This window comes from Canis lupus, chromosome 5, assembly GCF_011100685.1.
Source record: "Canis lupus familiaris isolate Mischka breed German Shepherd chromosome 5, alternate assembly UU_Cfam_GSD_1.0, whole genome shotgun sequence".
Lineage (NCBI taxonomy): Eukaryota > Metazoa > Chordata > Mammalia > Carnivora > Canidae > Canis > Canis lupus.
In genome coordinates this window covers 15485210-15510197 of record NC_049226.1, presented here as the reverse complement: position 1 = coordinate 15510197, position 24988 = coordinate 15485210, and the positions used below count along the sequence as shown (strand labels likewise).

General features: G+C 41.4%; 1 protein-coding gene across 1 annotated transcript; it reads right to left on the bottom strand.

Moving 5' to 3' along the window:
* Positions 1-867: 867 nt before the first annotated feature.
* On the bottom strand, positions 868-24932 carry MPZL3 (myelin protein zero like 3). Its single transcript, XM_038536003.1, has 6 exons — positions 24787-24932; positions 15834-16000; positions 12476-12686; positions 10728-10893; positions 8409-8472; positions 868-3924 (listed from the first exon to the last, which is right to left on the bottom strand). The coding sequence occupies exons 1-6, from the start codon at positions 24857-24859 to the stop codon at positions 3898-3900; spliced, it is 708 nt and encodes a 235-aa protein (XP_038391931.1). The 5' UTR covers positions 24860-24932; the 3' UTR covers positions 868-3897.
* Positions 24933-24988: the final 56 nt, after the last annotated feature.

The window sequence follows — 24988 nt, the reverse complement described above, 5'->3', positions numbered from 1 at the left end:
TCTCTCATCACAGCGGTACAGTATAGCCAGGTGATCACTCAGTCCCTGCCTTCAAAGACATGCCTGCTCAGTCCTTCAATTTACCATGTTGATTTCCTCTGACCATGAGATAGCATTCACAGAAGGCAGGTAGTGTTTTCTCCCCCCAGAGAACCCATAGGGCGATTTTAACATCCTAGATAAGAACTAGGTACTTCAAGGTATCTTTTGCTTGTTAGTTGCCAGTTCAGAATAAATGTTCTCAGTGTATACACCTTCAACTTTGGCTTGACCTATGCATGGCCATACGTTTTCTTGGAACTTGTCCTGTATCATTTGAAAAGTTGTTAAAGGGGTGCTTGGGTAGCTCAGTCAGTTAGGCATCTGCCTTCAGCTCAAGTCATGATCTCAGGGTCAGAGGATCAAGCCCCTTGGTGGCCTCCCTGCTCAGCGGGGAGTCTGTTTCTCCCTCTTCCTCTGTGGCATCCATCCCCACCCCTGCTCCTGTTCTCACTCTATCTCTCAAATAAATAAATAAAATCTTTTAAAAAAAATAAATAAAAAGTTGTTGAATACGTGCTCTTCTCAAGGACTATGCTATATGGTTCTTGAGAAGCAGTGTACACTGGTAAGCTAGCAACTTACATAAATATTCCCACCATAGCCTATTTCAAACTACTGATAAGTTTAACAATGGGCTTGCAAAATTCCTAAAAACTTAACAATCAGCTCTTGCTATGTGAGCTGGCTCCACCACCACACCACCAAGTCTATGCAGGTTCTTGCAGGGGTAGAGCTTAGAGACAAATGGCTGCTTGATGCTGGAAATCACAATGTTTCTCTTTCATATGACAGCTCTCATTTTATATTTAGACACATACCAAAAAGTAGCCAGAAAGTGCAAAGCAGTTTATTAATTGTGATGTAGTAAAGATCTCAAGAGTTATGACATCTGTGCACATGGCCCAACAGTGCACATGCTCCTACAAAAAAACGAAAACAAAAAAACGCAGTGAAATGCAGCTGTAAACAGTCCAACAGTCCAACACAGGAGCCAAAGGAATGGAACTGCCTCTTCCGGCAGCAAAGTTTCCAGCTGAGCAGTTAAATGACAGCCTTGGTCCACTCCCTACGGGTCTTCTTATGGCTCTCTTTTGGAACTATAACGGAGTGACACGACGGAACATTCAGATTCAAGGATTTGGCGTCCAACATTTGTTTTACACAGCAGCATACAACATTCCCTCTTGAAGCACCAGTGCACGGTTTGGGAGCTGCAGAAAACTAAGATATTCTCCAAGAAGCCTGGGGTAACTGGCCACATCGGAAACACAAAGCATTTTACAAATTCACATTTGGTGACAGAATTAAGAGCTCAATGCGCAAAATTTATAAGGTAATGTAACCATGAGGAAAGTCTTCAGCAGCCAAAGAAAAATTCTGAAAGGCTTTTTGCCCCTTCTGAAGTTTTCAGAATTAAATTTCCTTTCTAGACCAGACTGGTCTTCATACAGTGCGTTCTGCATAGAAAGCAGCAAAAAGAAAAAGAGAATAGCACTTGAGAAAATATTAAAAGAGTAAGTTTAAAAAAAAATCTCTTCCTTCCATCCTTAAAGAAGGCAGGTATCCAAACACTGATTTTTGCTCCTTTGGGGAGATGGGAGGGGAGAAAGAGAAAGAGAAGAAAAAAAGAAAAGAAAAAGAAAAAGAAAAAGAAAAGAAAGAAAGAAGAGAGAGGAAGAGAGAAAGAGGAAGAGAGAGAAAGAAGGAAAGAGAGAGAGAAAGAAAAAAGAAAGAAAGAGGAAGAGAGAGAGAGAGAGAGAGAGAAAGCAAGCTGTAATCCAGACTCAGTATGAGAGCTGGCCAAGGTCACTGACAGCAGCCTTATGACTGATGTGACCATAAACCAATGGAGCAGACTAAATGATCAGCTTACTCTTATGAAGGACGCTACTATTCAGTCACTTAAGAAGGGCACTTGTTTGAATCATGATCAAACATACAAATAACATGACCGAGTATCCACACAGCACCATCTACCTACAGTGACAAACATACTACACTGGATTGATCCTCATAACATGCCTGAAAGGAAATTACAAGAAAACCCAGATAAAAAACAGTTCCTCAATTCATGAAATGTGGTTTTAGCTGGGTTCCTGTAGCATCATCTCTTTCTCAGAGAAATGAGGACCCATGAGAAGTCTGTCTCACAATTAGATCTCTATCTTTAAATCTTCTAGAGCCCAAGGTATTGACTCACGTTGCTCAAACATGTTTTCCCCTCTCTGCTGAGGTGTCAGACGGTCTCACTAGACTGGCCCCAGACAAGCCCAAGTAGCTCAAGACTCTGAGGGTTAACCACTGGAAATGAACAGTCAATGTGTCTTTTCCTCTTCTACTTCCTTACGTGACCAAAGAAAAGGTATAATGTCTCTTAATGAAACAGATTTTTCTCTAATGTACGGACTAGATTAACAAAAGAAGCCAGGCCAAACCTATACTGTATTTCTTAAAGTCTTTACTGATGACTTCCAGAACTCATAACCCAAATTTTAAAAAATAAATCTCGGCAAAGTGATTTTTTTGTATAACGTATACAGTGTATTATGCTTTGGTACGGAAACCTTCTGAGCCACCTAATGGAGAATCTCAGACTATCCTGTTGAAAAAACAAAGATGGGAGGAGAGAGTAATTTTTGTCTCTCGTAATTGAGAAGTAAACTCTATCACTCTTTTACAGAGGACTACACTGTCAATCCTTCTGGGCATGTCACACATATTTCTTAATGGCTTATAGAAAATCCCATGTAAATTAAAATTTGGAATAGGTTGCTGTGGGAAAATGGAGGAAGTTAATATAAGTATCGGAGGAGAGAAATGAGAAGTAGAGGTTATGTACCACCTCACTTCCTTAAGTCAAATATTATGCAAAAAACGTTTGTAAATACTCAGTTCACTCGTATTTGGCACCTTTTAGAACACAAAGAAGTTCTGAAGAATGAGACAGGTCAAAAAGATTATTTCCTATAAATAGAAGCTTCATTAAAGTCAATCCAACATTTGAACTCAAGTGGCATTTGTTTAAAAAAAAAATAGTATTTCCTTGCAAAGAACTGAAAATACTCTTTACCTTCGCCAATAAGTCTTTCAAAGAGTTTTTCTTGCCTCTGATCTGGGACGTCAAGAAGGAAATCACTAATCAGTCAGCTATAAGGAAGTAAAGTAACAAACCTAAATCCTCACAAGACAAAAGAAAGGAATCCCTCTAGGTCACCATTCCTTTCCTTAATTATAAATTGATGACACTTTAATACTTTAAAAACCCAGTCAAGGCAAACCATGGACTCCAGGCCCTACCAACTCTACAGAAATTAGAGTTCCAAGTTACATTGTGTCACAAAACCAGTGAGAATTTGCTCTTTGCTGATTCAAGCTGAAAACCTTCACGGAGCAAATATCAAAAGATATTTATCCCAAACAAACATTTCATCTGGTAGCATGTCAGGAACATACGAGCTCCATTTCATATTTTCAAAATATTCTGGCATCAGCAGTGTGGCCAACATTTCAGATTCTCCCCCAAATAACTGGAAGAAAACATGTAATACATTCAAGAGCAAAGGGGAGTCAAAAAGTATCTTTCTATTCAGGAAAAGAACTCCTTCATTCAACTAGCACATAAGTTATTCAAAGGGATAGTTTTGAGTTTCTTCTGAGGGTTCTTGAATAGTTTATAAATATAAAAAGAACATTTCTTCAATAAATAAATGGTTCCTGAAGTCTCTACTGATGACTTCCAGAATCCTCCAGCACTGCCATCCAAGCCAGCTCCTACTTCTCGCAGGCGCTTTAGCTGTCGGTGGGATGGGACATTGTCTGCTAGCAGGTGACTCTTCTTATACTGTGAAGACTTCATCAATATGTCTCTTCATAGTCTGAATCCTGGAGGGAAAGAACAGCAGTTGTGGTGGTTTATATGAAGTAGAATGCCACTGTCAGACTTTAGACGAAGACTTCGTGCTATGACCCCTCAGGTGGAACTCAGCACAAGGGGACAGTCCCAGGGAAATGGCACTGACTCAGCACACCTGTGTTCCCATGAAGCATCACAGGACCTCCATACACTGGTTGTCTTTTGGACTGATTTCTGCTTTGAAACCCTAACAGTTCCCTTTTCCATGACGGATATTTTTTAAAAACCTCAACACACATGAAAAGGCACCTGTCTGCAGCAGAACATGCAGGACCATACCTCAGAGTCTGGGTTTCTCAGTTTCTCTGAGTTCTAATGCCAATTCCACCCCCTGCTGGCTGCACGACCTTGAGTAAAGTTATTAAACGTCTCTCAGCCTCAGTTTCCTTATCTATAAAATGGAGGGTAATAAAAATACAGACACCTCACAGAAAGTCTACAAGAACTGAATGGGATGATGTATGGAAATCACTTCCCATTGTGCCCAGCACTTTGCAAACATTCATTCAAGATTAGCTACTATTGGGACGCCTGGGTGGCTCAGCGGTTTAGCACCACCTTTGGCCCAGGGCGTGATCCTGGAGACCAAGGATCAAGTCCCACATCAGGCTCCCTGCATGGAGCCTGCTTCTCCCTCTGCCTGTCTCTGCCTCTCTGTGTGTCTCCCATGAATAAATAAATAAAATCTTAAAAAAAAAAAAAAAAAGATTAGCTACTATTACCATGATTCTTATTTTTATCATTTAAACTTGGATTCATTACTCCTCCCCGCAAGTGGCCCATTAGTACTACCTGGCACGCCACATTTCTCTGGCCCATTCATTCTTCTATTCTCCTGGATGACTGTTCCCAACCTTCCTCTCTCTTCTCAAACCCTCAGCACCTCTTCCTCACTTCCTTCTTAGCTAATCACTTTGCTGTCTCCCACACTCAGGATAGAGTAGCCAGCAAGGAAACTCTGAGCTCCTGTTGCCATACTTACATGCATCTGGGCTCATCTGCGTGGCCTTCCCTACTCGTCTTATGGATACCCTCTCCCTGCCTTTCTCCAAGATCAACATTCCTGTTGTGCATCACATCCTGGAGCTATGTCAGCAACTTCCCCTTCTCCCTCCTGCAGCATCATTTTTCCCTTTTCTACTGAATCATGCCCATCAGCCTATAAATGTGCTATAATCTCTCTCATCTTAAACAGAAAGTAACTCTTGACACACATCCCCCACCTACCTATTGCTCTATTTCTCTGCATCTCTTCACAGCAAAACTCCTGGCGAGAGCTGTTTACACCCACTGTCACCCATGTCTCTCTTCTCGTTCTTTCTCGACCTTACTCCCATCTTCCCCACTATTCTCCCGAAGCTGCTTGTGCTAAGTTCACCAATGACCTCCACGTCACCAGATCAGCCAATAATCAACCCTCCGCTCTCATTTTACTTGACCTGACTCAGCAGCAACTGACACGGTTAATCACTTTCTTTTCCTTGAAACACATTCTTCACTTGGCTCCCAGGATGGCAAACCCCCTTGGCTTTCTCTTACCTCACTGGACGTTCCTTCTCAGCCTCCTTTCCCAATTCCCCCTTCCTCTTCCAAACTGCCAACCTTTCAGAGCTCTGGGGCTCTAGTCTATATCTCTTCCACCTATGCTATCAATTCCACCAGTTGCTCAAATCAAGAATCATGAATTATCCCTGACTCCTCTCATTCTTTCACAGATACGTGAAACCCATCCATAAATCCTTCAGGCTTTACCTTCCAATTAGAATCAGAATACGACCACTCCTTACCACCCTGGCTCAAACTAGTACCACCTTCTCTCACCTGCATTATTGCTAAGGTCTCCTAATTGAGTTTTCTGACTCTCATGATCCCTTGACCGTGATATCACCTATTCTCAACACAGAAGCCAGAGTAAGCCTTTGGAAATAAGTAGTGCTTCTCTTCTTAAAAACCTCCAGCGGGATCCCTGGGTGGCGCAGCGGTTTGGCGCCTGCCTTTGGCCCAGGGCGCGATCCCAGAGACCCGGAATCGAATCCCACATCGGGCTCCTGGTGCATGGAGCCTGCTTCTCCCTCTGCCTGTGTCTCTGCCTCTCTCTCTCTCTCTCTCTCTGTGACTATCATAAATAAATAAAAATTAAAAAAAAAACCTCCAGCATGTTCCATTTCTTTAAGAATAAAAGCCAAAAAAAAAAAAAAAAAAGAATAAAAGCCCAGATTATTCCAATCACTTATAAAGTTTCTAAGATGTGACATTGTCTCTCTGATATCAACAAATGCTATTCTTCACCTTGCTCACTTCATTCCTGCCACACTGGTCTCCTTGCTGTCCCTAGAACTTGCTGTCCCTGAAATGTGTTCCCCTCCACAAGGTCTTTCCACCTACCATTTCCTCTATCTGGAATGTTCCTGCACAACAGCTATATGGCTGCTTATCTACTTCTTTTAGGTGTTTGCTCAAATATTGTTTCAATGAGGGTGTCCCCACTCACCCTCTATCCAACCATCCCATCTCCCTTGCCTATCTTATTTTTCCTACTGCATTAAGTACCACCTGGTATATTCTATGTTTTGCTTATTTTTTAAAGATTTAGTTAGTTATTATTTGTACCCACAATTTAAGGGAAGGTGACGTTTCAGTTGTGTCTTGAAGAATGAGAGTTTTCTTTCTTTTTAAGTTTTATTTTTAATTTATTTATGATAGTCACACAGAGAGAGAGAGAGGCAGAGACATAGGCAGAGGGAGAAGCAGGCTCCATGCACCAGGAGCCTGATGTGGGATTTGATCCCGGGTCTCCAGGATCGCGCCCTGGGCCAAAGGCAGGCGCTAAACCGCTGCGCCACCCAGGGATCCCGAATGAGAGTTTTCTACACATGGAAAAGAATGTGAGTTATTTGAGGGCAGAGATTTTTGTCACTATTGTTCACTCCGGTTTCCTAAGTACCCAAAATCATATCTGATACATAACAGATACTCAGTAAAAACTACTGAATGAATTAATATCTGAAATGTGGGGGCACCTGGGTGGTCCGTTAAGCATCGAGTCCCACGTCAGGCTCCCTGCTCAGTGGGGACCTGCTTCACTCTCTCCCTCTGCCCTCTGCTCTCTCTCACTACCTCTCTCTCTCAAATAAATAAATGCAATCTTTTTTTTTAAAGATTTTATTTATTTATTCATGAGAGACAGAGAGAGAGAGGCAGAGACACAGGCAGAGGGAGAAGCAGGCTCCATGTAGGGAGCCCAACGTGGGACTCAATCCCGGAACCCCAGGATCACGCCCTAGGCCAAAGGCAGCGCTAAACCGCTGAGCCACCCAGGCTGCCCAAGCAATCTTTTTTTAAAAAATATCTGAAATGTGGATAATAATCATGGATACTAACTTATTTTGTATTACTAGAGTATTCAAACCCTGAAGGGTTATTGCTAGATCCTCTTCAACTTTCCCCTCATCTTACATATTATATTCAAGTTTGAAAGAGAGAGAAACAAAGAACACTGCAGTGAATAGTTGGGCTATGGTCATCTGGCTAAGTACTGAGCTTGGCCATAAGTACAAAGAGAACTCAAGTTTAAACCCTGCAAATGACAGGTATGTTTCATATTAGATCATAAGTTGCTTTTGACCTGTTTCCAACTTCACCACATCAGAGGCTCTTTCCTCCCAGGACGCTGGGACAACCACGCAAGCCTACCAATCACAGCAAGAGCTTTAAAAAAAAAAATGGAGGGATGACAGCTTTGAAAATTTAAATCAACACTCAGGCTTCAAACATGGGTATTTCTATTTTTTTTATTTTATTTTATTTTATTTATTTTATTTTATTTTATTTTATTTATTTTATTTTATTATTTTATTTTATTTTATTTTATTTTATTTTATTTATTTTATTTTTTTAAGTAGGCTCCATGCGCAGCATGGAGCCCAACACATGGCTTGAACTCAAAACCCTGAGATCAAGATCTGAGCTAAGATCAAGAGTCAGACACTTGGGAGCCACCCAAGCATTCCTCCAACATGGGTATTTTTTTATCGATAAAGCCACAAGTCACCTAAAAGGTTATATCACTCCAATTCCCTGGGAAAAACAAAAAAACTGAAGCAGAGCAGGAAAGTTCAGTTCAGGATTCTGAGTCCAGGCACCCAAAGTCTCCTAGTGTGACGTTAGTGGCATGGGCCACTCCTCTCTCAGGGTGCTCTCTGTCAGTAGGCAGAGACGTGGTCCCCTTCCCTAACCTAAGGACACCACTCTATGCTCATGAGATGAAACCAAAATAATGGTTAGAATTGGTAGGGGCTCCTTGAGACCAAAATACTTTGGGGAAAGACCTTGGTTCATACCCTACTTTGGACCTTAACTGCATATCCTCTGCTGCCTCTGAGGGCAAAGGATCCCCTTAAGTAAGCAGGAAAATGGAACATGAGTAGTAAACAAAGAAATGGCATGGGCTTACCAGGCACTCAGCACAACGGACGCAGAGCCTCGCCATGCAATCATCCCCCTCCTCTTGGTCAGTGCTGGAGAAAAAGAAGAAAACCAAATCTGAACAATTACTGTCCTTGGTACAGTAGAGCACTTAAGGGCACAGCTATTGAAGTCAGATAGGTATCATTTTAAATTCCAGTTCTACCACTTACAAGAAGTGTGAGTAGGCAGGTTACTTACACTCTGGGATAAAAAATAACCGCATGTAAAACACGTACCACAGGGCCTGACACATAGGAAGTGCCCAATAATAGAAGCTGGTCCCAATCATTCATTTAGAAATGTACTGAGCACCAACCATGCCTGAGCCATCCTCTTGGGCTGGGGATCAAGACACAAATAAAACACTGCTCCTTTGAAGAGTTCACAACCTCCAGGGTGTGAGAAACCTGTTGAAACCTAACAAGTACGTTATGATACAACATAATAAAATGTTTTAATAAGCTTAAGGTCAAACTGCTGTGGCAGCAAAGACGGGGGAGTAGCCTGTTCTCCTAGGTGGATTCCAGGGAGATTCCAGAGAAGAAGATATTTCAACTGGGTCAGGGAGGATCAGGAAGTGTTTTCTAGGCAAACAGGGAGGGAAGGAGAGGATTCCAAGTCAGAGAAAAGCATGCAGGGGGGTAAAAAGAAGAAAGACCTGAGTGAATGCAGCTTATTTAGAGAAGAAAATAAGCTGTGTAAGCTGGCATTTGGAGTGAACCAGGTGAAATGTCAGGAAACAATGGGCCTGAAGTTTGGATCATAAGGAATCTTGTTAGAGCATGCTTAGAAATAGACACCTCAGGGCGCCTGGGTGGCTCAGTTGGTTAAGTGCCTTCGGCTCAGGTCATGATTTTGGGGTCCTGGGATCTACTCCCACGTCGGGCTCCCTGCTCAGCAGAAAGCCTGCTTTTCCTTCTGCCTCTGCCCTTCCCCCTGCTCGTGCCCTCTCTTCCTCTCTCTCTGTCTCAGGCAGTCATTCTCTCAAATAAATAAATAAATAAAATCTTTTTAAAAAAGAAGAAGAAATAGACTTCTTAGTATTTCTACCAAGAGCTCTTTACCTTTTTCAGGGGACCAAAGATCCCCACAAAGGGCACTCTCTCTCCAATCAAATAAACACATGTACACATGAGCATGTGCATGCACACACACATGCACAGACAAATAAAATTTTAGACTTCCCCAAGGAAGACTTCCTTAAGTCTTAAGGTTCCTTAAGGAAGTCTTAAGGTTAAGAACCTCCGATATAGACAATGAAGAATCAAAAGAGGTTTTAGGCAGACTTTAGTCACCTGTTTTCTGTGGGTTTTTTTTTTTAAGATTTGTGTTTTGGGTTTTTGTTTTGTTTTGTTTTGTTTTTTGTTTTCATGAGAGAGACACAGAGAGAGGCAGAAACACAGGCAGAGGGAGAAGCAGGCTCCCCTCAAGGAGCCCGATGCGGAACTCGATCCCAGAACCCGAGATCATGCCCTGAGCCAAAGGCAGACACTCAACTGCTGAGCCACCCAGGTGTTCCTGTCATCTGTTTTTAGTAGATTTATTCTTAGGGAAAATACTGGATCATGCCTGCTCACTGGCAACATGATGTTTCATAAATGCCTTCGATAATCACAGTCCAATTAGCCTCTCAGAGCACCTGCTGACCAAGAACAGATCTTTCTTATTTAAAATGGTTTTGCTGTCCAAGGCTATCCTTAAAGCCTTCCTATTGCTTAGGCATTTTCTGTTGGGACACATCAGCTTGGTGCCAAAATGAGAAGGGAAAAATAACTGACTTGTTGGAATTTCCTGTTAATTTTTAAGGATTGTGATATTCATTCCAGAATTTATTTATTTACTTACTTACTTATTAGAGAGGGGGAGAAAATGAGCAAGAGAGGAGAGGCAGAGGGAGAGGGAAAGAAAGAATCTTAAGCAGGCTCCAAGCCCAGCACAACACCTGATGCAGGGTTTGATCTCATGACCCTGAGATCATGATCTGAGCCGAAGTCAAGAGTCAGATGCTTAACCAACAGAGCCACACAGGCACCCTCACCACTTCAGAATTTATATGTAGAACCATAGCATAGTACAATCTGATTTTCAAAGCAGAGACTAGGACCCCATATTCACTGCTCCATCTCTCTCTCCAAATTAATATCCACTAGCTTCACTTCCAACCTTCCTTCTAATACTCCTTGGCAGAACTAAACTTGGCCTGGGAAAAAGGAAAGGGGTGGACTCAAGGGCTCTGGGGACTATCCACAAAGCAGGGCTCTGCAGAGAAAAGGAGTTAACTGCTCAGGGCTCCAGCTGGACTTACTCATCTGAAACTTCAATGGATGACTTCTTATAGCCAGACTTGCTCCTCTTCTTCAGCCCTGCCGACTTCCTCGCCATCCTCACCAGCAGCAGAACCACCACCACAGCTGAGGGGAGGAAGACAAGGATGGAGAGGAGGGCCACAGAGGAGAGCATGGTGCCAAAACCTAGAGGAAGAAAAAAGGAAGGTGAGAGGGACAGACAAGGTGCAAAAGGGCCTCCTTTGACATAACTAGATTTTACTTTTGCATTTGTATCTCTTCTGATAACAACAAGCATTAATTCATTGTAGAAGAGGTGGAAAGTACATGAAATTACAAGGAAAAGCAAAAATGTAGCCATAATGCCACTACATAGGATTGACACATTGGTATCTACCCATTCAGCGTTCCTTCTCGGAGTATGTGGGTATGGGTCTGCAGATAGGAGAGTGTTTATTTTTAGAAGTATGAATCATATTTTACAGACTACTTCTAAACTCCTTTTTTTAAATGTAATATATGATAAATTTTTCCCATGTCATTAAAAATTCCTTCCCAGTGTTACTTTTTCATGGCTGCGCAGTATTCTACTACACTGAATAATTTGCTGAACCAATGCTGGGCATTCAAGCTGTTCCCAATTCCTTTCTACAAGCTACATTATGATGATCATCTTTGTACATAAATCCTCATATTTACCTCTATTTCCTTAAGATAAGATTTAAAATGGGATTCCTGGGTTGAAAGGCATACACTTTTAAGGCTTCAGATTCATATTACCGAACTGTCTTCCAAAAAAACAATACTAGTTTCTACACAGCCTGCAGCATGAACGTGCCTATATCTTTGAAATCTTGAGTTACCGTCTCAAAAAAAGAAAGAGAGAGGGAATGGGAAGGGAGGCAGAAAGAAACAGGGAAAAAAAGACAGACAGGTAAACTTGAGAAAGACCTGGGAGATAAAGCATCTATAACAAACCATAATGCAGTTCTGTATCTCTACATCTTTGGTTCAAATCCAACAGAGGATTAGAATGACCACTCAGTATTCACCCAGGAATAATGTAGAAAAAAAGGTGCGTCCTTAACCTACTTTCCTGCACTTTCACACTAAAAGGAAAATGCTGCCCTTTGTAACAGAAATGTGCTGCTTCCCATCATTAGAGGGGGCACTCTTTCAACACACAGGCAAGATCACGGCCTCATAACTGAGGATATGAACAGATTAGGGAAATCAAATGGCTTCTATTTCATACTGATAACAAGCCTCCATTGACTCAGGTTTGCCATGCATTTCACAAGACCTCTGGTCACCTGAGGTTAAAATAAAAAATACATAATGGGGAAACTATAACAGCATTTGAAAAACAACTTCAGTTTGCAAAATAAAGATTAAGAAATTCATCCTAGGATGCCTGGGTGGCTCAGTCTGTTGGGTGGCTCCCTTCAGCTCAAGTCATGATCCCAGGGTCCTGGGATGGAGCTCTGCATCAGGCTCCCTGCTCAGTGGGGAATCTGTTTCTTCCCCCTCCCACTCTCCCTGCTTGTGCTCACATGTGCTCTCACTCTCTGTCAAATTAATAAATAAAATATTAAAAAAAAGAAAAGAAAAGAAATTCATCCTAATAGATAATTCAGGATGGCAGACTGTTCCACTGACTGACTGGCTTATAAAGACAGTAGGTGGTTTTGCTTGTCCCTAACTTCTACAGTAAGCACCATGGAAGTCACAGAGCCTGGCAGAAGAAGGCTGGTGGCAGTTGGCTTACCCCTTTCTGTCACTGTTAGCTCTGTCACGGGAATATTATGGTGCACATCTGGGGGATTCTTCACAGCACAGCTGAATGTCCCATTGTCCTTTATAGTAGGGTTGCTTATGCTTATAGATGCATCCCCTTTGTATACATCTCCAACCCAGGAAATTCGATCCCGAAATGTGCCTGCTGTGGTTGGGTACTGGAAGGACTGATAATGGAAAATCTAAGAAAGCAACACCATAACAACAACAACAAAAAAGTTAATTTGCAAAATGCAATGAAAATGTAAAGCTAAGTAGGTCCAAAATCAAGTACAAAGGTATAATGGATTTTCTCAGTTGGACATTTTCTTTGTAATATTTGGTTCACCTCCATCCTATGGGTTAAAAGACAAGTTAATACACTTATCAGGAAAAGGCCTGACAAAAGAGTCCTAGGATCCTAACTCTCAGATCTTCTAAATTCTCCCTGAATTCCTAAAGCAGTAGTTGTCACCCGGGGGCCAATGTGGGTCTCCAGGAAACATCTGGCAATTATTGGAGACAGTTGTGGTTGTCGCGGTTGGGGAGAGTGCTACTGGCATCTTGTGGGTAGAGGTCACAGATGCTGATAAAAATCCTACATTGCATGGGATAGCTTCCCACAACAGAGAATTATCCAGCTCAAAAAGTCAATAGTGCTAAAGCTGAGAACCCCTATTCTAAAGTAGCATCTGTTATTTGTGTGGTACTTTCTGGTTTGCAAATGATTCCCACCGATTTACTCACTTGAGCCGCATAACAACACTGAACTATATACACGGGGCAGGTATGATTATCCCAAATTTACAGAAAGGGAAACAAAGCCAAAAACTAAGTGAGTTACTCAAAGGCACACAGCTAATAAGTAGGCAGGGGAAGTTTTTGTTTATTCCTCAAACAAACAGAAGTAGGTATAATATAATCAAGCCTCTCTCAAGTTATCTATCTTGGCAATTAATAAAACCCCCAAGCCAAATGCATGATCAGGACTCAATGAATGTCTGTTGAATTAAAACAGCGCTGCTTCAGATTGATGGTCAGACACTTTGTCACCAAAAGCACTTCATTATGTCTGGTAGAGGGCAGACAGGTACTACAACACAATATGGTCTTTCTCTCTTATGCAAGATTCAAGGCTTTCCTCTTTTTTTGTTTACATGGTACTTCCCCATTTACAACCACCAAATTGCCCAATTTTGAAGAGCAACTTCCCAGAGAAGACGCTGAATCACTTAACACTTCATGCACTCATCCAATGAATACTTATAGCACACTTACTATATATTGGGCACTATGTTAAGCAAAAAAATTCAGTGAGAGCCAACCAGGCATAGTCCCTAATCTCATGGATTTTTACAGTCTAATGGGAAATACAGATATTAAGAAATAGTAACATGTGTGATGAATGTTCCAAAGAAGGAGATAAGGGGCACCTGCCTGACTCAGTTGGTGGAACAGCAACTCTTGATTTCAGGGTGCTGAATTCAAGCCTCATGTTGGGTGTAGAGATTACTTAAAATAAAATCTTAGGGATGCCTGGGTGGCTCAGTCAGTTAAGCGTCTGCCTTGGGTTTATGTCATGATCCCAGGGTCCTGGGATCAAGTCCCACATTGGGCTTCCTGATTAGCAGGGAATCTGCTTATCCCTCTCCTTCTTCCCCTCTCCTGGCTTGTTCTCTCCTCTCTCACTCTCTCTTGCTCAAATAAACAAAAAAAAAATCTTAAAAATAAAATAAAATCTTAAAAAAAACAAAGAGGGAGGTAATGAATGCCTATAATAATAATCAGTGGATTATTAGCATCTATATAAAAGGGTTTGGAACTCCTTACTGACAAATCAAGGCATGCGTGTGTATCTTCAAGATTAATCCAACCTGTAAATTCCAAGTTAAATTGGTGATACTCATATCCTTGCTACCCAATTAGTGTGACAGGATCCTGACTGACTTGACCTGGACCATGACATCATGTCACATGACTTTAAAGGTCCACTGATCCCAACTTGTGTGAGCTTGCTGAGTTTCTGACCAGCCTCATAGAAAACAGCACCATACAAGAACTGATGCTTGCAGTTAAGGTTTCTGACCCAAGAAGATCCCCTACTGCTTGCTCTGTCCTACTTTTGGCCAATGAGGCAGAGTCGAAAAAGGCCAGCCATAGTTTTCTGACCACTCAAAATAAAGTGAACTATTTTAAGTCTAAAGAAAAAGGGAGGGGCACCTGGGTGGCTCAGTGGTTGAGGGCCTGCGTTCAGCTCAGGCTGTGATCCCAGGGTCGTGGGATCAAGTCCCACATCAGGCTTCCTGCGGGGAGCGTGCTTCTCCCTCTGCCTATGTCTCTGCCTCTCTCTCTGTGTTTTTCATGAATAAATACATAAAATCTTTAAAAGAGAGAGAAAGAAAAAGGGACCACGAATACAGCCTAGCTTCCTTCACTGGAATCCCCTCCCCAACTCCTAGCTATGTGGCATTCGATAATGGGTCCTAAAACAAAACTCAAAGCTTATATATTAAAATCAGAGAGAAGGGTCTCCAATGAAGGAAACAGGATAAAAGAATTAAGGATGCTTTCAAAAATACAATTTTAACATACAGCTACAACATTCACATTATTGATAGCACCTATGCTGAACTGAGGATACTGCTGGAAGCATAAAGAGAAAGGGTTTTTTATAGCATTGCAATCTTCAATTAGACATCCACAATGAGATCCAAACCATAAATGTGTTTTATATGTGTATATAAAGTATATTGCTTCTAATACCGCAAGACCATCTGTCACTAACAGCATCTGTCATCCACACGAGGTGCCACCATCTCCTTCAAAGGGAACAATATAAATCAATGCAGATGTTTATACACTAGGAGACGATGCCAAGATAAATCTACAGAGTATAGTTAAACCAATAGATATACCCACTGAGACAACCTCATACCACAGGAAATGAGCAGCTTTATGAGAAAAGACATCTATGACTGGGACCTATAGAATTTTTCTATCCAGCGGTCCTGGAGGTACTCTTTTTAGTATCTTGAATCTGAAAACAAGCTTCGAAAACATGCAAGAGGAAACAACAAAGAGGAAACAAAAGTAAGCCACGTTTCCTCTGAATTTCTGACAATGTTTTTCCTCATAGCTTATGTACAACATCTCACACTGAAGAATGAGATGCCCTACATGACCAAATGAACGCCACATAGGGTAGCAGCTCATCTTCTATTCATATAGAAGCTCATGTTCAATTCTAAGATGAGAAGACCTGAGGTACACCTGGGACCTGGAATAGAAGGATTCCAGAGCTGTTGACTACTGAAGACTCAAAGAAATCTCCTTAATAGGAAAACACTCACTGATTCTGTACGACTGCTGCCAGGGGTTCGGTATGTCCAGTCGATGGTAAGTTTGTCAGTGACAGATGAAGTCGACTTAAAGGTGCATTTCAACTTGATCTTCTCTCCCACATAACCCCGGACATGGCCATCCACTTTAATCTCCAAGGAAAGGACGACGTGAACACCTAAAGCAAGCCCAACATGTAAAAGGGATGCATCTGGGTGAACACATAGACTTGAGTGAGCAACACTGAGACACTATAGTTTTTTAGGGCTCTTGTAGTAATAGATAAATATCTTCTCAGGCAGGCCCAGAAGAACAAGAACAAGGAGCAGCTATCTGCATTAACCAAGGGGTAGTTTTTTTTGTTTTTTTTGTTTTTTTTTTTTTTTTGTCATTTTACAATATTAAATCACAGAATAAATGCTTGGGTAAAAAACTCTAAAACCTGATCACACCAGCATTTTTCCAAATACGGACTTGTGGTTAAATGCAGTACAAACAAGTGGGTCCGCCTACGGCAGCTGAAACACAATGCCATGTACTCCCCCTCCTCCACCCCCTGACACACTTATACCCCAGGAATTATAGCAGCTGCTGTGGTCTCAGGGACTTACCCCCAAGTACAGCACACTTGTAACCTGAAGCTACCACTTTCTCAACCACCAGCAAAATAAGAACAGAAAATAAGAGGAGGAAATTTTTTCAAAGAATTTTTGAAAACTGCCCCCAAGTTCTATCCAGTTGTGTTTTATTTTTTTCCCCCTCTTAAAGCTGCTTAATGAATCCTACATCCATTAAAAGTAAATCATGGGGAAGGAACACAGAACAATTTAATGCATTCTAAAATGCAAAAATAAGATAATCATTTTTAAACTCCCTAGAGATTTAACTCTTTCCAAAACAGGCTCATATATCCAACTTTGGCATTCCAGCTCCACCCAGAAAGAGGTCCCAATTTCTTCTGACCAATCCCCTTTCAAAAAACAGAGTAGAAATTTATCTTCCACTAGGGAGCCATTTTTTAGGGAAGTCATCAGCACTTTGTTTTTACTGCTTTCTTCTCTACTGCAACAAGCCCCGATTCTTTTGTCAGGCCCAAGTCAAACCGGGCAGCAAGGATTCAGAAGAGAACAAACCCACACACCATCCTGAAAACCCACAGTCCCCCTGGTCGAGGCAGGATGCAAATCCCAACTCTATCGCTTGCTAGCTCTATGGTCTTAGCAAGCTATTTTACACTCCAGCTTCTCACCCTGGTGAGAATAATTAACAGCACTTACCTTAGAAAGTCACTGTGTGGAATAAATGAGTTAAAACAGATGTAACACTATAAAGCCTGCCTACCCCCGGAGAGTAAGTGTTCAGTGAAGGTTAGATGGCTTCAACCTTACCGGGGCCTTCAGTTCTGCCTACACTCTCTCAACCTTTCCCATCACAGACACAATTATGAGTCATCAACACCTTTACCTCTGTCTGCTTTGAATCATTTTTCTTGCTCCTCTCAAGACAATCTAGTTTGTTCACATTCCTCTTAAAAGGAGGACACCAAGACTGAGCTCACAACTCTAATAAGACTCTGACCCGTCCCAAAGATGAGGATTACCTCTCTTTCCTCCACAGTAGCCACTCTTGACGTTGCCAATGACCTGTCATTCCTCCTTTGACTTTGCAAATGCTGTTCCTCAATCTGGAAAGCCTTCATCCCTCAGCCCCTATTCTCTCCCACAACCTCAGGAATGGATGGATAATCCACACTCTCCTCATACTATTCCTTTATCCTAAAATGTAAATATGGTTGAGAGATTTGAAAGCATGGATTTCGAATTAGATAGACCTGGACTTGCATTCTAGCCCAGCTACTTTCTAGCTGTAAGATTTTAATCACAGTTACCTAACCTGTTTAAGCTTCGATTTCCTTAGAAAGGAAAAAATGACAAGACCTACTTCACTGGATCACTGTAAGGATTTGATAAGATTAAATCAGACAACACATAAAATGCTTATTAGCACAGCATGTGAAATAGAACCTTTCAATAAATGTTAGCTGTTGTTATTAAAATGAATACCACAAACATTCAAAAACCTTCAATAATTCCTTCTTTGGGCTATAGAATAAAACCCACATAGTAACAATCTGGTCCTAAACTTCTGCCTCCACCTATCTACCCATCCCAGCCCCTTCACCATGCCCAGAATGTCTGCCATTCCCAAACTTACTCTGTCCTTTCATGTCAATGTGCCTCTTTTTGAATATGGCTTTGTCTGGAAGGCTGTCCCCATTTCTACCAATCCTGCCTGGTCCTTCCATACCACACACAGCCCAAAGCTTGCACACCTTCAAAACTCTGCTCACATAGTACCTCTGTGATACCTTTCCAAATTCCCTGGTGCAGCTCACTGTTCTTTCTTTACTGTTCTCATAGCATTTAGTACATAATGCTCCTCAAGCACACATACTGTTGATTGCCCTCAATTTGTAAAGACTATTTCCCCTGTTACACACAGCACATCAAGGGCAAAAACTCACAGGGAAGGGAGCAGACAGAGATTGAGAGAAGGAAGTGGACAGGTCACCAAAAATTCCAGTATAGGGACAAAGTGTGCTGATCAGATACCCACTCTCTTCCTATCCCCTTTTTGCAATATTTTCCACATTCTGAAGTCCTCTACACTCCTCCCTTTCCAGTGTACCCATTCAGGAAAAGCTCAGCCCTAGATGACCACTCCTATACTATGCCTGTCATACACTGAAGGAGAATAATCACACAACTGCACAGATAGATACCATAAGAAAGTCATGGATTCTACCCATAGCTGAGCCCTTAATGAGGCATGATGACCCTTTAACCAGCCTTAGCTCCTCTTCCTGATTCCTCCAACCTCTGACATTCTCACCATCCTCTATGCAACCTCCAAATCCCTCATTCTCAGAAGAAAATTTCTCCTCTTACTTTTTTCAAGAAATGTAAAGCCATACAAACTGCCCATCCATGCACTCTCCTGCATTTACACCTATCCCCACATCCAATCTGAAAGGGTGTGGTATCTCTTTTCCTACGCAAGGCCAAATCCTTTGGTTCTGCCCTGGATCCCTCCCTTCCAGGTCCTGCTTCAGCAGAAAAACGTCTCTACTCTCTTCGAACTCTTCCTTTCCAGAGGGGCTCTCTCCCCCTTCAGACTTTAAATACAAAGAAGTCTCTCCCATCCTTAAAAACAAATAAACAAGTAACAATAAAGCAAAATGATAATGATCTTTTCTTAACCCCAAAATACTACATGTTACCCCAACTACTGTCTTTTTTTTCCTTTCTAAGCCAGGTTTGTGAAAGAGCAGGGTATGCCTGCACTTCCTCCCTTCCCATCCACTTGTGGACCGCTATTGTACAATACAGAGTCCACTACCATTTCTGGTAAAGGGCATCATGTCTTAAAACTACAAAATCCAAGGGATAAAAACTCCAATAGGTATTTTTCTATTCTGATTTTACTGATCTCTCTGATACAGTGACTCCTTGCTCCTAGACCTTCTCTATCCCAAGGCTTTCATGACAATACTCTTATTCATTCACTCATTCTTCAAACATATAGTTACTGAGGATCTGGTTTGTGCCACCCTCTGAGCCTGGAATTAAATGTGAGCAAAATAAATACACACCCTATTTTGGAGCTTAAAATAAAGCAAAAGTTCAACACATTAATCAAATAATCATAAAGACAAATGTATAATTACAAAATCTGATAAGTACCATGAAGCAAAGACAAAAAGAGTGATTATGAGAACTGCACCAGTTATGATAAAGAAGCAAGGAGTGACTAATGAAAGCTTCACTGAAAAAGTTACTTTTTGAGTTGGGCTCTGAAGAAAAGGTAACAAGGTGAGGAGATGGAGAGCATTCCAGGCAGAGAATACAACATATGCAAAGGTCCTGGGCCAGGAAGGAGCACAGTCAGCCAAGGAACCAAAAGGAAGGCGGTATGGCTCCAACACAAATAGCATAAGAGAAAGGTGTGGCTAGGAGGTAAGCAGGAAGCAGATCATGCAGAGCCTCAGACACTTGGGTCCTTATTCTTACAGTAATGGAAAGCCATGGAAAATACTTAAACATAGGACTGAAGGAGAAGAGACATGATGGGGTTTTCATTTTTAAAAGATCACTCGAGGGAAGACATGCAGGAGAAGTCAAGAGTAAAGATAAGATTACTTAGAAGGCTACTAAAATAGTCAAATGAGAAATAAAGAAAGCTTGAACTGAGTTGGTGGTAGTAGACATGGAAAGAACCAGGAAGACAATACCTACAGATTAAAATCAGCAAGAATTGGTGTTAGCTTAGCTGTGGAATGTTAGGGAAACAGAGATGTCAAGGATGACTCCCAGGTTTCTGACTTGGTGATACCATTCACTGACATAGGAAAGACCAGGCTTGATAGGAAGTACCAGGCTTGATAGGAAAGAACATAAGCTTGATTTTGGATATGTTTAATATGCCTTTGAGATAGCTGAGAGATAATATCAATGGTTAGTTGGCGTAGGGTAAAGGTCAGCAAACTATGGCCCATGGGCCAAATGTAGCCTACAATGTCTCTTTGTAAATGAAGTTTTATTAGAACATAGCCATATTTATATATTTATAAATTGTCTATAGCTGCTTTTGTGATACACAGAACCTTATAAGTAGTTGCAACAGTGACCATATGGTTCACAAAGCCTAAAATATTTATTCTCAGGATGCCTGGATGGCTCAGTTGGTTAAACATCTGCCTTCAGCTCAGGTCATAATCCCAGGGTCTTGGGATTGACCCTGGCATCGGGTTCCCTGCGCAGGTGGGAGTCTGCTTCTCCCTCTATCTCTGCCCCTCCCCCACTCCCAATTGCTCTCTCTCTTGCTCTCCTGCTCATGTTCTATTAAATAAAATATTTAAAAAATAAAAATCAATTGAACATATTTGTGTGGACCTGCTTCTGGGTTCACTATTCTGTTCACCGATTTATGGGTCCAGTTCTGTATAAGTACCACAGTTCTTGGACTACTGTAGCTATATAACAAACCTTAATATCAGGTAGAAAAATAAAAATAAAAAATAAAATATTTATTCTCTAGCCTCTTACAAAAGTTTGCCAACCCTGGTTTAGAGCAAAGAAAAATATATGGGTTACAGTTCTAAGTAGGAATCTCATAATGTCTCTCCAGCCAACTCTGTTACACACACACATACAAACTCCACATGTGATTTAAGTTAACCCACTCAAATTTTAAGTTTCAGAAAATTTGTTTGGAAAGTTATTTAATGCCTCTATGCCTCGTTCATGTTCCTTTCTACATCTGGAATTTTACTCATTCTCCATTTTCTTTCAAGATTTACCTTTGGTGGCACATCCAGGAAGTCTTCCCTGTACCCTCATGGCAGATTAAGGGCACCTCTTCTGTGCTCCCACATTCTTCTCTTAGTACCAGATTCTAAAATTACCTGATGACTTGTCGGTCTTCTCCAATAGACCCTGAGCTCATCAAAACAGAGCCTAGCACACTGTGAATGCTCAGTAATATTCAACTGAATGAAACCATCAAAGTTTCCTTTTTATGAAACAAAAATTATTGCAAAATAAGCTTAAAAACTACAAGTTCTCAGCAAATTTTGGTTACTGAATTATAGTAAGTACACCATTAATAAATCTACCTACCAACTAACTTCTTGTTAATATATTTGAATTCCATATTCACAAGCATGATTCTCCCATAAAGTTATCAATATGTAAAGTCATTTTGCTGAAATCTAAATACTAAGTAAGTGAGTCTTAAGTGTATAGAGAAAAATAAGAGCCATGGATGAACTAAACTAATCTATATGTCAGGACGTTGGTTCCCCTTGGGAGAGAAAGGATAATAACTGGAAGAAAATAGAAGGAAGATTTCTGGAGTACCAGTGACATTCTATATCTTGATTTGGGTGCTGGCTACCCAGGCGTGTTGTTTCTAAAAATGCATTAAGCTAATTATGATATGTGCATTTATATACATATACATATAAATACGGAAATTAAAAGTGTTTTATGATAAACAGATGTAAAATAATTTGTCAAATCCACTCAAAAAGTAAGAAAAAAATTACTAATCCACTGTTACATTCATTTAGAAATTTTCAACCTAGGGGTGCTTGGGTAGGTTAGTCAGTTAAGTGGCAGCCTTTGGCTCTGAGTCATGATCTCAAGGGTCCTGGGATTGAGCCCCTCATCAGGCTCTCTGCTCAGTGGGGAGTCTGATTCTCCCTCTCCCTCTGTCCCTCCCCACTACTTGTGTGCTCTCTCTCAAATAAATAAAATAAAATCTTAAAAAAAGAAAAAAGAAATTTTCATCCTAGGCCTAATGTGCTTAGGGAGATTTAAATTTTCTCCTGAGTAAAAAAATCATTCTTGCCAGGTCAAAATAGCCAATATATATATACTCATAATAATTAACAATTTTTTTAATTTGGGAGGAACCAAGAAAACCACATTTAAACACACATTAATTTTATACACGAAGGAATGAAAAAAATGTGAAAAAACTCCCAGTTTTGTACAACCAATTTCCCGAAATACAAATCTGTCAATATTTGGTTCATAAAAGTACACACTTAAATGGAGAAAAGTGTAAGAACTCTAAGCTAATTTATTGTTTCCACATGCTATGACAACTGATATAACAGGACCGTGTTTATAACTTGGAGAATTCAAACAAGCTAATCATTTAATGGGCCCTATCTTTGAAGAGGAAAAGCAAATAAACACTGATATGAGACCAAAGTCTATTGGCTAACGGATTTTTTAAAACGTTGAACCTTGAAAACATACAAAGTGAAAGAAACTAGCCACAAAGGAATGTATATGATTCCATTTATGTGAAATGTCCAGAACAGGCAAGCCATAGCAATAGAAAGTAGACTGGTGTCTGCCAGAGGCTGAGGGAAGGGAGGAATAGGGAGTGACTGTTGATGTGTATGAAGTTTTTCTTTGGGATGATGAAAATATTTTAAAACTGATTATGGTGGTGATGCACAAGTCTGTGAATATACTAAAAACCACTCAATTGTATCTTTTATTTTTTAAAGATTTATTTATTTGTTTATTCATGAGAGAGACAGAGAGAGGAAGAGACACAGGCAGAGGGAGAAGCAAGCTCCCTGCAGGGAGCCCAAAGTGGGACTTGATCCAGGAACTCCAGGATCACGCCCCGGAGCCCAAATGAAGGCAGAGGCTCAAAGGCTGAGCCACCCAGGCATCCCAACTGTACCTTTCAAATGGATAAATTGTATAGCATGTGAACTGTATCTCAATAAAGCTGTTATTTTTTTTTAAGACAAAAGATAAGTCAATTCGAGTTTATATGGACCATAAAACAAACTTTTAAGTTTGAATTATTTGATATGGAGTATTTGATGGATACTTCTCAATATGAAATGACATCAAGTTTAAGAAACCACTCATCCGGGCAGCCTGGATGGCCCAGCAGTTTAGCGCCGCCTTCAGCCCAGGGCATGATCCTGGAAACCGGGGATCGAGTCCCACGTCCGACTCCCTGCATGGAGCCTGCTTTGCCCTCTGCCTGTGTCTCTGCCTCTCTATCTGTTTCTCATGAATAAATAAATAAAATCTTTAAAAAAATAAAAAATAAACCACCCATCGTTTCTAGGGTTTTTCCCTCAGTAGGACAATATCTGAATATTTGCGTGGGAGAGAGGGAGAGAGACAAATGAAACTGGGATTATTTAGAGTGATAGTAGGTCAGCCTAAATATTATATTGCAAAAGAATTTAGCTGAAAAACTGGACACTTGTGATGACACAAAGTGCTGGGAGGGATCAGGGAGTGTGCCAGCAACATGAATATTAGTCATCAAATAAATATAAACTTCTTGGCATTACCTGCTAAGATTTAGAACTGAAGATTTCACGATAAAGACCCCCTTCAGAAATTCCCACTTACCCACGGGAAACTTTACGAAGTTTCAACAATCCAAGTTCTACTAACATATGATTTCCTGATAACACACACACACACACACACACACACACACACTTACACACAAATCCAGGAAATAATTGCACTCCAAAATGAAAGGTAATTAGGTTGGACTTTAGTGCAATTTGAAAATTGCATAAAAGCAAAATTTATCCTAATTCTGATTATACCATAGCGTGAATACTGTACTTCTGATATTACTTAATAGATTAAAATTTTTAACATTGATACGCCCTTTCTTGTATTATAAAAATGTTATTAAAACGCTACATTAGGGACACCTAGGTGGCTCAGTGGTTATCCCCCATCCGGGGATGGAGCCCAGCACTGGGTTCCCCGCAGGGAGCCTGCTTCTCCCTCTGCCTATGTCTCTGTGTCTCTCATGAATAAATAAAATCTTTAACAATAAAATAAAATAAAATGCTACACCAGTTGCTTTTCCCCCCAACAAAATGTGCCTCTTGGAACGAAATCACAGCACATCCTTTCTGTGACTAATAAATATTTCACTTTCAAGGCTCTGGCAATCACCTACAAAAAATTAAAAGTACCAACAGTCATGATTTTCCCTCCCAAAATTACTGAGCCAAACTCCTGAACACTAGAACTGCCCCTTCCTATTCAGGACACACAGACCACAAAACCACAGCAGCGTCAAGCGCTGATAACCCATCACAAGATAGCACAGGGTGCCCCCAAAGCCGGAGGCCTCCGCGGTTCCATCGGGTGGAGCCATCGCCAGAATACACGTGAGCCACGCAAGGTGGTCGAGCCCAGGGCTCAGGAAAGCACGGACAAGCTGCCCACTCAGCGGGTGGCGAATACAAGAGGCGCACGCCCCCTCCCACTTCCGGCACTGCGAGGAGCAATGTGGGGGCTTTCCTGAGACCCCCCCCCACCGGAACCGGAAAACCGACCATCTTCCCTAACCCCCCGACCGGAAGTGGGGGGCGCCAGCCGGAGCTCTCACCCTGGAAGAACAGGACGCCCAGCAGTGGGAGCAGAGCGCAGCCACGGCCTCCAGCCGCTCCGCTCTGCTGCATCCCGACAGTTCTCTGGATGCTTGCACACCTTGTTTACGGCTCCCGGTAACCACACAGGTGATACCGGAAGTGACGTCAGGGCGGGAGGCCGCGAGAACACTTAAAATGGCGATTCGTAGTTGCCATAGG